We start from the raw sequence: 17802 nt of genomic DNA, 5'->3' as shown, positions 1-17802 counted from the left end.
ATAAATATTTTAATTCGATTCAATTCTTTTCGTCACCATGCAAAATAACGTAATAAGAGTAACTAAAAATCTCATTTTTGACGAGGAAAAAAAAAAAAAGATTTTTGTTCATCTTTTAAAAACATATATTTGAAAACTTCTTAATGTTTCTAAAAGGAATTAAATTCATATAAAATATATCAATAGAAAAACCAAGTAAATTGTGTTAATCCAGCTGAAGTGATTCCCCCCCCCAAAAAAAAAATTCTCGCTAACTTCCTAATAAGGCATTATCCCCTTCCCCCTCATAAAAATACAAACTTCTGGGTAAGGTCATAAACCACTAGCAAGGCATTTGCGAACAATGGCCACATAATATAGATTTTTGTGAAACTAACATATGTACTAAATGTAGAGAACAATTTTTTGCAATTTATAGCTGGCATGCAGTTTATACACAAGTACCCGAAAATCGAATCTGTGTTTTACGTCAGATTTCCAATCGACTGAAACCAAAATTTGATATATATGTAATTACAAGATCACATGCCAAATTTTATTTATTTTAATGATGGCGTTTTTGAGATAGTGAGTTGACACAAACAGACAACAGGACACACAGAATACATCTGAATGGAATTCGCTGAAATATTATTGAAATCCAACATTTTGGTCTAATAAAGTATATACCAAATTTCTGTATATCGTCTCACTCGATACCGTCTAAATGTCTGTACTATCATATTCAAAGACGGACAGACATGATTCAGAAAATGTTCTTTTCGGACTCGGGGAGGTCTGAAACTTGAGGCGCCGTCAAAATCTCGAGTTTGAAATTGTTGACGGTTACAATGTTTTCTTTTTGTATACTTCACATACCAGAAAGTACAAATTTAGGATTTACTATTAATGCTCGTTTATTCTGTATAGAATTGATGTCCACATACGTGGACCTGTACATAGCATGGTTCTTAATAAGTTAAAAATCAACCATGACACAAATTTACTATTATAAGGCGTCTAAGTACTTTTCATTATTTTGAAAATTACTGACGTTTTCGTCCAATCTGTCTTGAAGCCATTTTGCAAAATTAAATTCATCATTATATATGTTTTTTTTTTAAAAAAACTACATAATTCAACTTTCTAAAATTATCTTCAAAATATCCAAGCATTAAAGGGTTTACATTTTATGAGACAAAGAAAAGAGATCCATATATGCGGACTGTATGGCTAAAGAGAATACATACGATGCATTGAATATAAGAGATTTCAAAATACATTCTGAGATTTACCACAACTTCGGAATTTTAAATTAAGATAATTTCGTTTTTCTGTTGGAATCAGTTTACTTAATAGAAAATGTGATATAAAGATTTTCACGTGTTACTCAGTCACGTGAAAATCCAAAAATGTTCAAGCGTCATTTCAGAGCTGTAAAAATCAGAATGAAATCTACATGCTTAAAATCTCAAAAACTGTGTTTCGCACTTCAAAGTAAGAATTAAATTCAGTTAATCGCGTGCAGATAAGTTAATTTTCTTTTATGTAAAACATAGATAAAGAAAAGAATTCAGTCCAAATGAAAAGGTTTCGATTCTTATTTGTATTCAGAAATAATTTAGGCATCTTGAAAATTTATTTATCTACCTTCACAGGTTGTCCGTCAGGTGTTGTTACTTGTCCAGCTGCTTCTATCATTTTCAAAGCCATCCATGCAGTCTGTTGGGCATGCGTAGTGCTAGATCTATGAAGTCCTCCGGCTACACAGTATGCGTCTCCAATAGTTTCCGTCTGAAAATAGAACGAAAAAAGATGTGTATAGATTTATTTTAGAAACATTTGAAATAAGTAAAATGCGAGAAAAAAATCTCTTTAACCCTATTATTCCTGAGATTATTCGAATTTAGCTATCTAAAAATACTGAAATACTCGAGTTTTTGTTTCAAAGATTAAAAAAAAAATTACTGAACCTTCTTCAAAAACCGCAATGACAGACCGGGTTGGAGTATTTATTGACTAAGGGATTGCTATACAACAAAGGACTCCGCTTAGCTAATGGCTACCATTTGAATGTTCTCATGAAACTTCCCTGTTCTCTAAACTTATTTGGGCGAGTGCCTCTAACGGATAAAGCACTCTTCTCGGGTATTTATAGTGATAACCAGGGCGTCTAACGTAGTTTCGTTGATAGGAAATTCGGGGCCTTTCAGTGTTGTCAGAGTTAATATATTTTGAAAGCATATTAAGACCCTACATTTATCCTATATGTTGTTTTCAGCAAGAAAAGATGAAATTGTTGCAATGATTTAAAGTAGAAATCTATTTCAATTAAGTCTAATAATTTATTTGTCTCCTACATATTTTTTACGAAACTGAACGCCGTCTCAGACCTCTGCTTCCATGCATGAAATTTTATATTAACATCTTTTGAGTTTCAATTTTATGTGATATGATTTTTATTTAAACTAAATTTCTATCAAGCCTATAATTTATCATCTAATTAAATTTCCTCAAAATTTCTATATATTGCTATAATTCAGATTAAATTGTATGCAATAGAATCTAGACATCATACATTGCCCTAGAAAATATTGAAGCAATAGAGGTTTTATCTATAATAATTGTTTTAAAATATAAAAGTTTCACAAATGGATTCATTTCGATAAGATTTCTTTAATTGTTCACAAACTTTAGATATCGAAGAAAAATTCTTAGAAATTTTTGTGTTTCATTGATATTATTATTGGATGGTTTTAACAGTTACGGTAAACGAATCTGAAAACTTTCCTGGAATTTGATTTGTTAATAAAATTTTTCATTTGGATATTAATTTGCATATTCTGTGTATTAATCTATATGCTTCCTTTCAAAATATGAAGCATTCTGTACATATTGTAAAAATTATTCCACTGTCTATTTTTACGCTTAGATAATTATAGATAACCGGAAATATATTTTCCCAATCTGCTGTTTCTTTAAGGAAAGAAATATTCCGAGAATTCTGATGATTTAAGATTTCCCTAATCTAATTTGAGAGAATGTGATCCTTGAAATAACACTTCGCGACCAAAGGTCAGTGATTTTTATCCATTAATTAAAGCAGCATGGGGTCTGAAATTACAACTAAGGGACGCTTTTGTAAATGATAAATGTTGCTGTCAATTTTTCTTTTATCATGCTATATATTTATAATCTTTCATGGGATGCAAAAGTGGTAACACCTCTTAATTGTATTTTTTATCTTCCATTTTAAAAACCAATTAAAATATTTTTGGGATAGTAATTTCCTTTTAATATAGGCGAAGCAGAATCTGTACGTGCTTCATAAAATCACTGAAAACGTAAGATTAAAGTAAAAGAAATAATTTCGCTTTTTCCGACATAACTCAGGAAAGCATGGTAGTCCTAACTTCTTTTTTCGGTGCTCCTCAAAAAGATAGTTATGAATATATTCATTAAACTTTTGAAATGAGTTTAAATAGTTTCATATGTTCTTCAGTAGCTTTCATTTAGATTTCTGTTAAAGATTCGATTACTGGCTATGAAGAATTGACAGTACCTTTATCCAAAATGACCATAATAATTATTAATGAATGTATTTGCTACAATTAATATGACTAATCAATTATAATTAATCATAATCTATAAAATTGATCGATGGATTTATCAAACTTACCAATTATTAATAATTACAAGTTGTTTTTAACATTTACCTCATTTATTATTTTAACAACAGATTAATGATGTAGACCGTAATAAATATATCATGAATAACTCTGATAACGTTTCTATATGCAAAAATGATTTACAAAGGGAATATGTGTTTTATTACCAGCTACATCTTTATAAAATTCTTGTTAAAGTTTGCGACTCATTTCACTTGTTATATTGCCCTTACGTATTTATTATTATAAGAGCACCCTAAGATTTTCATCATTTATTTCCTTGTAATTTAAAACCAATGACATTGTAATTAAAACCAATGCAAGAATTCCAATGCAACATAGTTCATATTCCAATGCTTTTTAGTTCATATTTGCTCTATAATAGCGATGCTATATTCCAGATGAAAAGCATTAAAATTCTAGAATTGATTTAATCAGCTTCCGATTTTACTTCTTATACGTAATTCTAAAAGAGGCAAATGGGCAAATGTGTTTTAAAATTCATGGTTTTTGCCAACAGAAACCAAGCAATTTTTTACTGAACGTTCTGCTGAAATTTGTATAATATTCAGGTAAAGACATATGCGCTTCACAATATTTATATGTTTTACATACTGACAATTGACGAATTTCTAATCAAGGACTTGAGCATTGTTTAAAAAAAAAAGTCGAATAAAGTACTAAGAGAAGAATTATATCTAAGAGGCACGAAATTGTTTCTTTTGTTAAAGCTGCATTTGCAAAAACTCATCCTTTTACTAGCAACAATTGAATCATTAAGGACGAGCTATTATTGTGACAGAGGTGTGGCCATAAAATACTTTCAATTACGATAATAACAATTTTTTCAGTCTTGTCAACTGTTACACAGGGCGTCTTCCAAAGTCTCTGTAGAAAAACATTATTATCTACAATAATGATCATGAAACATTCTATTCTTAAAAAGATTTCTAAATAATAGCCTGACATTTATTTTATATGTTTGATAGAACCATTTTGTCGTTAAAAAATATTTTTTAATACCATAAATAACAAAAATTAATTTTTTGATACAGAGATAAAATTATATTGAGATTGCTTTTTTTTCTTTATCATAGATGTCTATCCTTTTATTTAAAAAGAAAAAGAATATTAAAATTGAATTGCCTCAATCTAGCTAAATTCTTTAGCGCAGTGAACTTGAGAGCAAGCATGCCATATAAGTTTAGCAAAAGTGACTATCACTACAGATATTCTAATTTCAAACTGTGTACGGAATTTTTTAAATTTATTCTATTCTACTTTTGTTGAAAAAATTGTTCAGTCCTCTTGATGAAAAAAATTGAATGCAATCCTAAAGTATTAAACATTATATTTTTATTGTTCTATATAGCAAATAGAATCAAAATCAATACTTAATTTTGATTTAATATCATTTATTTAATTAGTATTCATTTAATTAGTAACATATTAACTTAGATTAATCTGAAAAAAAAAACCCTGTTCACTTATATTTAGTTGTGGGTCCATGTTAAAAAGACAGTTATTGTTATCAATAGATGAATATTTTTTTTTGAGTTTAAAAAGATGAAAACTCTTCAATCTAAGACTTGTTCTACTGAAGATTTAAGTGTTATTTTACTATTTTTAAATAATGCGTGCGAAAAATTATCATTACAGTCACGATATTACATATTATACACTATTAAAATGGTAAATCCTCTTATCTTATATTCCCAATATGTGTATTCATTATCAAAAAATAAAAAAAAACAACGAATTATTAAGCTTCTAGATAAAAATTTTGAAAGAATAATATGGATCCTAAAATGAATCAATACTTCGTTAGTAAATAATGAATGCTTGATATAAGAATTTCCATAAAGGATTCCTGGAAATGAGATTTTCTTGAAGGATTCTTTCAGAATAGGTCTCCTTGAAAGATTCTTTGAAAAGAGGTTTTCATGAATATTTCCTTTGTTATAACTGCTATTAATAACATTTAGCGAATTACCGTTACTGATGCACCGTTCCATAAAGAGTTCATGTAAAAATCAGACATTAAAAAAATTAAATAATTTAATATAGCCAGAAAGTGAAGGAGAAAATAAAACGAAATGAAATCATCAATTATTGATGGAAATGTTTCTGACATTTTGATCAGAAGCGAAAAATCATAAGAGGCTTCAAAGAAGAAATAAGGAGGACTTTTAAATATATTTTAATTAATTAGTTTTACTAATTCAGGTTTATATTTTAATTTGACATGTCACTAACGAAAATTTATACATATATGTTTTGTACATTTTTTTCGGGAAAAAAATGTCAGTAGAAAGGCAGGAAAAATGCTTCTTTTGATTACTGCACTAGAAGTTCATTATAGTTCTTTCACATTTTTTATATTAAGATGAAAGACTTCTAGTTCTCAAATGTTGCATTAAAAAGAAAATTAGCTAATATGATGTTTCATCCATTTTTTGGACAGTCTCGAATACTTTTTCAGGCATTTAATTACGTCCAGAACATATACTTTTTCCATTGTCATTTGAACAACAGACGATTTGTGCATGATTTTTGAAATTTAAATTAAATAAATATTATTATGGGATTAATGGATAAAACACAAGCAAATTCTGACCATACTTTTTAGAAACAAATGTTCGGACAGCTTGCTTAAAAAAGGAGTTTGACCTTCATTCGTTGACCTAGACGATATTTTGATTCCACAATTCAAATACTTTTATACTAAATTTCACAAAACGTTGACATATGGAGTGTTTTTAGCTATTTCTATTGTTCATTATAAAATTTTGGCTGAAAAGTAAGAAGAAAGCTACAATTATCAGTTATAATGTTTAAAGTATCTTCTTCTCTCTTCTTCTGTCAATCATTCAGTCTTTGGTTTAAAATTTTATCCAAATGATGATAATGAATATTGCCTTTTTCATTTCAAAATTCCCTTACCACAAGAAATTTTAAAACGTTTATCAAGGATAAATTGAAAATTGATTTCTTAAAAATTTATTCAAATGATGATAATGAATACTTCCTTTATCATTTCAAAATTCCTTTACCACAATAAATTTTAAAACATTTATCATGCAGAAATTGAAAATGGATTTCTTAAAAATTTAATGCGAAAAATGTATTTACTTAATAAGCAGGATTTTTTTAAAATATTTGATTTAGAATTTTTATTTACATTCTCATACTATTTAAATACTTCAGATCAGGGAATCCGATTTTTTTCTTTGAAGAAAGTTTTACATTCTCTAAGGCAAGCATGAAACTTTAACTTTATTTGCTCCTTTTTTCCATCTTGTCAACTATTTATACTCACACGTATGGTTTATGAACTCAACTCAGATGGGAAAATTTTAATTTTAATTGATATAATTTATAGTAAGAATTCAAATAAAGCCCTTCTGCTCATTTAAATATATTTCTTTCTTTTTCAGATAACAAGTTGAATCGTTTTTTCTTATTTTATGGAATTCGGTTTTGCTTCAGCGATATTTTAAAATGTGTTCATTCGGTGCAAAGAATGGTAATATTATCGAAACTTGATAAATCATTTCTGTTCATACATATAATCCTTGGTTTTAAAACATATAAACTTTAGTTAATTTTAATTTAATTTGATATTTCAGTTTCTAAAAATTGAAAGACTCATAAAGTCTTTTCATTATATTTAAAGAAACATATTTTTTGACTTGGATGGAGTTTCTGTAGAAATTAAAATTTGAGTCTTATGCTATATTATTGGTATTAATAGTATTTTTTCATTATCTTTATTCTTAACTCTACATCTTGTGTTTTTTTATTTTATTTCCATAAAATTTAAATTTTGTTTAAAATTAGTTACCAAGTTTATTATTTTTATTCAGAATAAAAGTATAAAAATCTCTTTTCTAATCATCAAACTTTAATGGGTTATAATAATCATGTGTATCGACAAAATGGGTTATAATATCATGTTTATCATCTTATCAACTAAAAACTAAAATATTTTGTACTGAAATGTAACGAAAACAACAATTAGATTTCTGTTTCTTTACTAAGTACAATTTGAAAAGTAAAATAAGCACATATTTTAATTTCATTTAATTTTGATAGTTTCCTTTCAAAATGTAACTAACATTCCTGTTTATAATTATTTTATATATGAAAAGATACTACATTCGTTTAAATTGCCCGTTCAAGGGTTTTGTTTTTATAAGAGATGCTGTGGTTTTTCCGTTTATGAATTAAGTAACATACAATTATGGTCGTGAAATAAAAACATCTTTGAAAATTTCATCATGTTATCGCAATAGTCGAAGATCAGAGATTTTGTCCTAGCTTTTCGATTGTGTAAAATTGGAAATTTCATGCTTTTTTATTAAAATATCTAATTATGTCCTTCAATGGTTTGTTTTACTCCTGAAACAAAAAAAAATTAAAGATAAATAATAAATTATAAATAAATGGACTAATAAGCAGCAGTTTATCTACAATTTGCGCTTTGCAGCCAATTATATTCACATTCGACAAAAATGCACTTACTTTTCATAGTGAGACCTTTATATTTCGCCTTGAAAAATTGCCACTTATCTTTCATGGGGTTTTTTTTTGTTTTTGTTTTTATAGAAAAAAATATTTGAAGACTGTTAAAAGTAATTAAAGCAAGTAATCTATAGAAAATCTGATAGAAAGATGTAGAGACATAGAGAATTTTTAAAAGGAAATTACTCAAAAGTACTTCAAAATTTGTCGTCACAAACCAGAAAAGGATTACAATTAATAACTCAGCTAATTTTCACTCACCGCCAGAACTCAAATTAAACAGTACTAAGCAACTTACAAAATTACTTATCTTCTCTGATGATGGTAACTCCGAGTACTTGCTTTTTCTGCTTTTACCTTTTAGGATGCAGAACTTATTTTCCTTTGGTGAACATTAAACGAGTTGAAGCATTCTTTAGTGAAGAGGAAAGTTAAGGATACATCATTTCTATGGCCTGTGCGTGCTTAAGAGTTCAAGCTACTTACATCTCAAGAAGGTAAATATGCAAATGATTAGAAAAGGGTGTTCCAGACTCACTTTATAAACATCCAGCTCTCCACAGAAGTTATCAAATCGAGTGTAGAGATTGTTTAGAAGATCAATAACCATCAGAGGTGTTGCAGTCGAGCAGATCGAAGTGAAACCGACGATGTCGGAAAACAGCATGGTCACGTTCTCTCTTTGTTCAGCTTTCACGGATTCACCTGTTTGGAGGATGACATACTCAGAATGCAGAAAACAGGCAAACATATATTTTCTATAATACTCAAAGGAAAGACTTTTCAGTTTGTAATTTTGTTAAAAAAAGTAATTGAGCACACAAAATTGTCTGGAATGTGTATTGTTAAATGTTAATAAAATAACGATGCAATTATCGCTTTAAAATATTTCATTTATTTTTGTCTTATTATTTGATTATTGTATGATTTAAAGACCTCATTAATATAATATTCTTCATTATCTTTCTTCATCATTATTATTAATTTGAACTATTAAAGCAGAAGAAAGGAGCTAAGCAGATCATATTTAATTAAGTGAAGTAAAACATCACATTTTTAAGGATCTTGATGAAGTTGCTATTTTAGAATATTTTATACATTTTTATGGAGTAATTATTAGATCAAATGTGTGATTTAGTTAAGTGGTCTCTAAATATATTATCCTTAACTATCTTTAATCATCATCAATTTTCAAATAGTGATATGCATTATTATGTTGGTATTATGAGAATTTTATGACAAAAATATTATTATTTTGGTTTATAATCACTACAATATATTGACATTATTTTCGAACATTTATAATTCATTCTATCATTTCTGTGATTCCATTATGCATTTTTTTTATAAACGTAGCTAACAAATGCATAATTTTTTTTGCTTCAGGGTAATTATTCCGGGGAATCATAAAAATAAATTAGTATTTTTTCCATAGTTTACTATTTTTATCGTCTTTGAAAATATTAATGAGGAATTCATAATTTTCAGCATTATTTTAAAGAAATAATTTGCTCAGATAATGAGTTATGAACCTCAATTTTAACAGAACATTTACACTGCTGAATTGCAGTCCTCAGTAAATTAAAAGATAAAGATTAAACTTAAATTAAAAGTTAAAATGGTTAATTTTTTTTAATATTGCTGTAAAATAGTTAAAAATTGTGAGAAATTAGTTATTACTCTTATATGACACTGTTTGGATTTCAAACATCATTTAAAAAGAGAAACGAGACGAGATGCATAGCATTAATAATTTGTAACCCAATTCTCTTTGAGATTTTCATGTTTCATTTTAGTTTTTAGATTATTATCCAGTTTCGTAGTTACATTTCATTTGTTCTAATATTAGTTTTTAGATTGCCGTCTTATTACGAAATTGGCCAGCTTTCATAATTTTGAAATGATGCTAATTTATAAAAGGAACAACTGAACCCGAAATTCACTTTTTATTCTTCAGCTCCATACCAAGGTTAGGACATTTGAAACACTGTGATAGAGCGAATGCATCCCAGAACCATTTGCACAGATTATCATCAGTGGAAATAGAGTGCGGAACTAGTGTTTTTGTGTTTCTTTACTCAAGTCTGTTCAAGCATATTATTGCTGTCCTTTCAAAAGTTCAACAATTATCCATTCCTTAATTCTATCCACAGAAACATTTTTTTAATTGTGAGAAAAAAAAGATCTAGTTTTGAAACCATAATCGATGCTATCTCTGAAACACCTATGAAGAGATGCTATCCGAAGCTATTTTGCTCCTCGGTAGCAAGTGGAGTCAATTTCGTCAAAAAGATAGCCCCCCCCCACCAAAGAAAAAGAATTCTATATCAACGTGACCACCACCTATACACCAATTCTATATCAACGTGAGAAAATTTCACCCCAGAGCATGTGCTTGAAATTCAAATCTCTATTTCTCCTTTCAACAGGCTTAAAATCCTCCATTGTGGCACTATTATACTAACCCAGAGAAGCTTAAAGATCTGGCTAAAATTTGTTCTCCGATTCTGAAAGAAAGGAATTATGAAACTACTTCTTTTACGCACATACGCAATTGCAAGTCAATCGTAGAATTACATTTTCAAACCTGATAAAACTTACTGAGCAAATAGGCTCAATATATTTATTCGTTTGTTTTTTATACCAGGGAAAAGATACTGGCTTATTGTCATAAATTGTACGTCATATGAAAAATTAACAGTTGATATTCAAATATTATTTTTATTTTTATTCATAATGATTTCGAACAAAGTCATTTACAAAATAAATATATTTTTCATTTCTTAGAGGATAACTTATCTATATAATATTTACAATTCATTAGTTGTGCTGAATAGAGAAATGAAAATGTTAAAGAATTTTTTATATTATTTATAAAAGGACTCTAAAAGTTATTTAGAGTCCTTGTAAAAATAATACATAGACGATGTGAATGCGTTTTTTACACACAATGAATGCGTTTTTTTTTTAATTCGATGTGTTTACTCTTATATTCAGACTGAAAATTCATATATTATTATATTTTTAATTATTAAATTCATATACAAGAAAAAATTATTTTTTGTTTGAGAACTTCTTTATTCAAAAATATATTTGCTTTAGAAAATAAACTCTTATTTAGAGCAGAAGTTTTTAAGACCACGGGCAAATTACTACAATAATTTGAAATTATTTTAATTTTGCCTAACAGTAAGGATAATGACTTTTTATGAGAAAGACAATATACATTTATATAATTTATACACTGCAGTTATTAAATAAGTAAAAATGCAAGAACATAGCAAAGATTATTTAAAAACATAAATATTAAAAGAAAATTTAAAGGATATGATATAAATATTTTTTAGAAAATTGTGTGTATTTTTAGATTTATTCACTTCATGCATTCAAAAATGAAAAAAACTTATCTTTAGCTCGATATAGCAAACAATATATCTTGTGATGGATAAAAAAAAGAAAAATTATATTTCTCGATTTTCAACTTCAGTCAATTCAAAAGCAAGGAGTGGGGTAAAAATAAGAGCATAATAAACAGTTCACAATGGGAATTGCATTGGTTTATTCAACAATAAAATGATTGGAAGACTCCTATTTTAAATTTTAAATGTTTTTTCTAGTTATACTACCTTTTTATTAGAATTCTCCGATTAATCAACTTTTATCTGTTGTATGAGTGAAAAGTTTCCGTTTAATTAAAAATAAATATTCTTAAAGCCTACGAGAGTAAGAAAAGGCAAATAACAAGCATAACAAGAATGAAATAATTAAAAAAGTATGTTTATTCAAAATAAATTATTTTATGAATAATTTGTCTCAAAATTGTTTATTAAAATAAGGGCAAAAATTAAAAAAAAAAAACTGTTGAAATATTTTGAAGAAATTTTGACTTTGTTACTAATAAGTAACAACTACCAATTTGCTAATAAAAATTTTACGAAATGCAATCAACCGTTATTTCTCAAAAGTAATATGATAATAGGAAATTAGCCGGATATAATTAGCAAATTAAGGAAAAAAATTACAATCAGTATATAATTTAATGCCAATAATACGAAAATATCATTACATTCTTCATTACAATAAAAAATCTCAGTAGTTTACGGCATTCGCATTGGTTTATAGATCATATCACATAGTGCTAATTTTTAAGAATTTAGATATTAATAAGTGTCATAAAAACTAGGAAAGGTAAGTGAAATCTTTTAAATATAAGTAAAAGTTGGGCTTATAAAATTCTCGAAAACTCATTCAAAATCATTAATGTTATATAATGATTTATAATAAATTATACAAAAAATCCGCGGCAGTAACTATTTTCTACGCCTTTAGAGAGAAAATGGTCTGTTTCCGATTGGAAAAAGGTTCTAAATGACATAAGATAGTATATTTTATGATGTTTAATGTTTGTATTCTAAAAAAAGTTGCAAACTTTAAAATTTTTATATTATCTTCCATTACTATAAGTCTTATCTAACAAAAAAAAATGGCACCTAAACCAATGAAATAAAAGATTAACTTTTAATAGAATAATAGCCATATTTAGTAAAATTCTTCTGACACACTAACGTGTAAAAAAATCCGCCTTCTGCTATGATATTTGACTGAAATATGACACTAGGAATATCACTATTTTATATGATTCTAATAGTTAAAATCTGAGGTCACAAAAACGTTCTTAAGAAAAAGTAAGTCCTAAACGCAATTATGCATTTTCATGCGATTGATTTTAAATTTCGTATGATTATTTGGCATGAGGCGTTATTCTTACGGCTTCGAGGCGATTTTTAACATTTATATATTTACTTTGAAGACGCATAATGTTTTATATTTTTTAATACGGAATAATTTCAGCATATGGAAAATTATGAAGTGGGGTTATGATGATAAAATCATTTATTGAAATAAGAAAACGTTAAAATTTTACAAGTTGGTTGATTTACTTATGAAATTAAAGGCTGTAAAGATGCTTGCTAGCGATCATTCATGCTAAATTGGAACATGTATGCATTCTGACTTATCGTTTAGTTAAGGATGCAAAGGATATAAAAGGATTATTGGTTAAAATGTTTACCCTTTAAATTTCGGCAAATTAGTACTTTAATTTTCTTATTAAATGCTTGCCACAGTTTTTGCTAAATGCAATGAAATTTCTAAGAAGTAAAAATATATGTGCAATTAAACTACTAAACATTTCGAAACAAATTCGTTCTAAAATAAATGAATGACTACAAAAGGGGTCACAAAACAGAAAAAAATTGTTACAAGTTATACTTTTTATTAATAATATCTTATGTGCTTTCTGCAGAATAAGGAATTCAAAATTATAATTATAATCTACTAGTATTAAATACATTTAAAATGGAGTTGAATCTTCCGTAACGATATTAATAAGAATATTTCAAATTTCAAGTAAAACCTTTTTCATTAAAAGTATTTGCCTTGTTACAGAAATTAAAACTGAATTTAAATATATTCAGTGAAAAATACTTGGATTTAGATCAAAGAATATTTCGGACATGGAGAATTCGATACAAATCTTTTTGTAAAGAAAACCTTCATAACTTAAAATTTGAAGATAAATGATAAATTTCAGTATCATTTTGAAAATACTAGTCTTGTGAGCGGAAAGCGGCATATTTCCAAATTTGAGTTTAACTTGACTTTGATTAATTTATTCTTTGACCATTCGCGTAACTTAATCGAATATTAAGATCCAATTACTCTACATATCGCCTTAGGAGATTTTTCTTAGGCCAAGAAGCAAAATCTAACGTAGGAGATAAGCATGAGCCAAAGATTCATATAAAAACATCTAACTTCCGAGAGTAAAGTAAATTATTAGTAGAACAGGTTTCAATGTTTTTCAAAATATTAGTTCAATGCTTTTCAAAATATTTTACAACCTAAAATTGTGTTTTAAGTTGCAAAATATGTTGAAATTTTTCTCTTAATCAACTGTTTGCATATTAGATGAAGAAATTTAGTGTAGGCCCTCGTTCATCTTGAAAATAACTTACCAGAAATCAACAGAGCGTGTACCTATTCTAACTGATCTAAAATGTTAAGCGAATATGGTGCATACCTATTTATAATAGGCCAAGAGCTATGTCTGAAGAAAATAATTGTTGCTTTGATTTTGATAATTTATTTACAGAAACAAGATAGAAATTTATATTTCTGAACTGACGAATTTTATGAACTGACGAGTGATACAAGACAAAGAAATGTCGTTATACATAGTCGCTTTTAGCCATTGGAAAATCGTCGTTTTAACCTTAGAAGAGCATATGGCCACACATGCACCGATTATTATATTCTGTGAATATCTGGAGCAGAATTGAAAGATCACTTTGATTGAGTCATTCTTCATTGACTTTATTTTAATTTTTGTTAACCACAAGGCTATTTCATACGGATCATAATATTGTAGTAAATTTCGTTTGAATTAGTCTGCCTTACTTTGGGAGTCATCAAAAATGTGGTTTAAGCATGATAGAGAACCAGCTCAAAAATCTTTCAACCTCACACTTTCTTATACAATAAATTTGGTGATAACTTGAACATGAAAAATATACATTAACACTGAATATGAAGGTCTTATTGAATATGAAGGTTAATTGATCTCTCCATCATCAGATTTAAAGCCTCTCTACTACCTTTTTCGACACTGTTTAAATAATAAAGTTCTACGAAAGAGAATTTACGAGAAGAACAGATACCCACAATGTTGCACAGTATAAAAAAATGAATGCTCCGCGAGTTTGTTACTGCACTTATGCAGAAGAAAATCGTTTCAAGAAAACATTGCAGTAAAGTGACTATTATTTCAAGTTTATAAAATGTCCGCATGTATTCCAATGAGTATTATAATCGTATTTTAAATAGGATTTTATTTTGCAATGAAATGAGTCAGTTCTTTTACTACACAAATTGTATTATTTTCCCCTATAAGCTGAGGATCTATTCTACGTTCTATATTGAATATTTAAATAATAAAATTAATATTATTATTTATAATTAAATAATAATATTAAATAATTTATAATTAAATTATTTATTAATAAATAATTATTATTTATAATTAAATATAAATAATAAAAAAAAGAAAGACCATTTTTCATTTCTTTTAAATGTTTTGACTTTCCAAAAGCTAATAATTGTTTCCTGATATTGTTTCATAAAGCTAATAATAGTTACCTATATAAGTTTGTATACTACTCCAAGTTACTTTAAACAGCTATTACTCAGTTGATTGCTGCATTTTTTTAATTGTATATATTTGGGTATCAACATTTGTTTGCTTGTAATGTCTAATAGGACAGATAAAAACTATATAAACAAATAAATTTCATAAAACTATTCTGGAATTCATTTATTGGTAAACAATATACAACATAATTCTATATATTATTTAGAGTATTTTTCTAACTGCAATACCAACTCTCTACCAATTTAGAATAGCTGTTAACACATGATTGAAACGAACCCCCTTCATATAAAAAGTGACTATTTAGTTAGTCGAAAACTACCTTGAAGTAGATTCCCTCATTTTGTTGAAAACTAGTATTCCAAATTCATGTAAGTAATCACAAGAAGCAAGTAAAAAACATTAAGATATTCTAAATCATTCATATAAAGTTATAAGGTATCGGAAAGTGTTAGAAAAAGCATGTAATTCTTACTGAATACGTATTGCATTTCTGGCCAATACTGAATATCATTCGAACATATGAATAAATAAAAAGAAGCTAGAGATTCTTTAAATTATGCTTACCTTGTATCAGAAAATATTTTTTGTTCCTGGAACAAAGGGCTCAAATCTTACTTATAAATGGCTCAAATCTTTAGCAGAAGTGTTTTAAACTAACATCTGATTACCTAAATTTTCTCTTAAATGTTTTCCCAAAATCTAATCTTTCTGCCCACCTTTTCTAAAAAAATATCTTTTAGTTTAATTTTATATTCACAAATCTAAAGTTTAATAAGAAATAATAAAATTAACCAAAGCAAAATTAAAAATATAAGAGTGTCGATATGCCACAAATTTGATATTATTATCAAAAATAGGCAGTGTGATGTGAAGCCACTTTTTGCAAAAAACTTTTTGATCATTTATTTTATTTCATTTAAACTAATTATTCTTTTATATTATTATTCTCTATATTTCATCATTAAGATTGCAGTGGTTTGAATTTGATTACTTAAGTTTAATTTAAAAATTAATTGCAAAACAGAGTGGAACCATCGCATAACACATAAATATTTTACAATAGCTGGAGTGATAGCTTTTTGGCAATTAATGTAAGCTTAAGTAAGACAACTAGAAAAAAATGAGTAAATATTTTATAAATCTAAAGTAACAAAACATAAATTAAATTCTCTCCAGTTTCTTAAAATTATAATAAAAACAACAAATTGAGAATGAGAATAAGTTATCAGGGCTGGTTTACTTATTTGAAACTCGCATTTATTTATTGTTAAATTGTACAAGAAAAATTTTAATTTATGTGGCTATTATTTTCCAACTTGGTTAAATCAAACAAAAGAAAAAAAACAAACAAAAATCTTAGTAAATAACATGAAGTGAAGTATTTAGTCGTATTGCTTAAAATGCTTTGAATACAGATAGTTTAGAGTGATTTATTTAGTTTGTGATAAAGAATTCTTGTTAATTCAGAATTCAAGAAAAATCGCATTTAATACTTCGAAATATACCTTTTATAATCAATTACTTCTGAATTTATGTGATTTAAAATGCAATAGAAAAAGAAATCGAAATTGCCAACATAATTAAATTAAAGTAACAATATGCATGATATATGTTCATGGTTAAGCTGAAGAAACAACATCAATATTAACTTCATTTAGCCTACCTTCTCCTTTTATTCTTTAATTTAATATCAAGTGCTTCAAAATGAAATTAACGATTTATAATTAAAATATCCTTGCTTTCTTCATTGAAATTTTATTATAATATGCAAAATATTTGCCTGTTGCATAATGTTGAAAAATATTTCATCGCTGAAGCATCTACTTGCCAGCAATCCACTGAATACGACAAGCTAATATTGATCCACAGAGCGTTAGGAGAGAACTTTGAAAACCATTAACGTTTTCCGTTAACTTACTTTACATATATTAAAGCGAGGACGGCTGTTTTCGAGAACCTACTTTTCTGCTGGATGTGTTTATTTTGCAAAATTAATCGAGATTTTCTTGCATTTAATGGTTGTTCAGAGCTTAAGCCCGTACTTTTATTAAAAATGACAGACACTTGAAGCACTATTGATAATCAGAAGAATACTCAAACCTAACCTAACCTAAAACATTAACCTAAGACACATAAGATAGATTGACTTATTAATTAATGTTATTTTACTAACTGTTTAGTTCCAAGAAAATCTTGATGATGGTATGATAATCCCCCTCAGGCATCAAATGACCACTTATTATTTTCCCCAAGCCTGTATTGTAAGTTAAGGTATTGCAGAACATTGTTCAGTGTTAAACTTTAAGGATATATATTAAGGATGTAATGAATTTTAAATTTTCACAGTAATTGAAGATATTTAGGAAAAAATAAAGTGGTTTTTATATGCAGTTATTTCCATGGTTATGTAAACAGATTGGT

At 27.3% G+C, this 17802-nt stretch overlaps 1 protein-coding gene across 1 annotated transcript in view; it reads right to left on the bottom strand.

Moving 5' to 3' along the window:
* Positions 1–17802, bottom strand: part of LOC129959637 (guanylate cyclase soluble subunit alpha-1-like) — a 331967-nt gene that overhangs the window by 71260 nt on the left and 242905 nt on the right. The window contains exons 8-9 of the mRNA XM_056072516.1: positions 8710–8876; positions 1630–1773 (exon numbers count right to left, since the gene is read on the bottom strand). Of these exons, the coding sequence (XP_055928491.1) occupies positions 1630–1773; positions 8710–8876 (311 nt within the window). The remainder of the gene's footprint in view (positions 1–1629; positions 1774–8709; positions 8877–17802) is intronic.

This window comes from Argiope bruennichi, chromosome X2 (assembly GCF_947563725.1).
Source record: "Argiope bruennichi chromosome X2, qqArgBrue1.1, whole genome shotgun sequence".
NCBI classification, from domain to species: Eukaryota; Metazoa; Arthropoda; class Arachnida; order Araneae; family Araneidae; genus Argiope; species Argiope bruennichi.
Note: the sequence above shows the minus strand (reverse complement) of the source record. Positions and strands in the feature narration are given on the sequence as shown.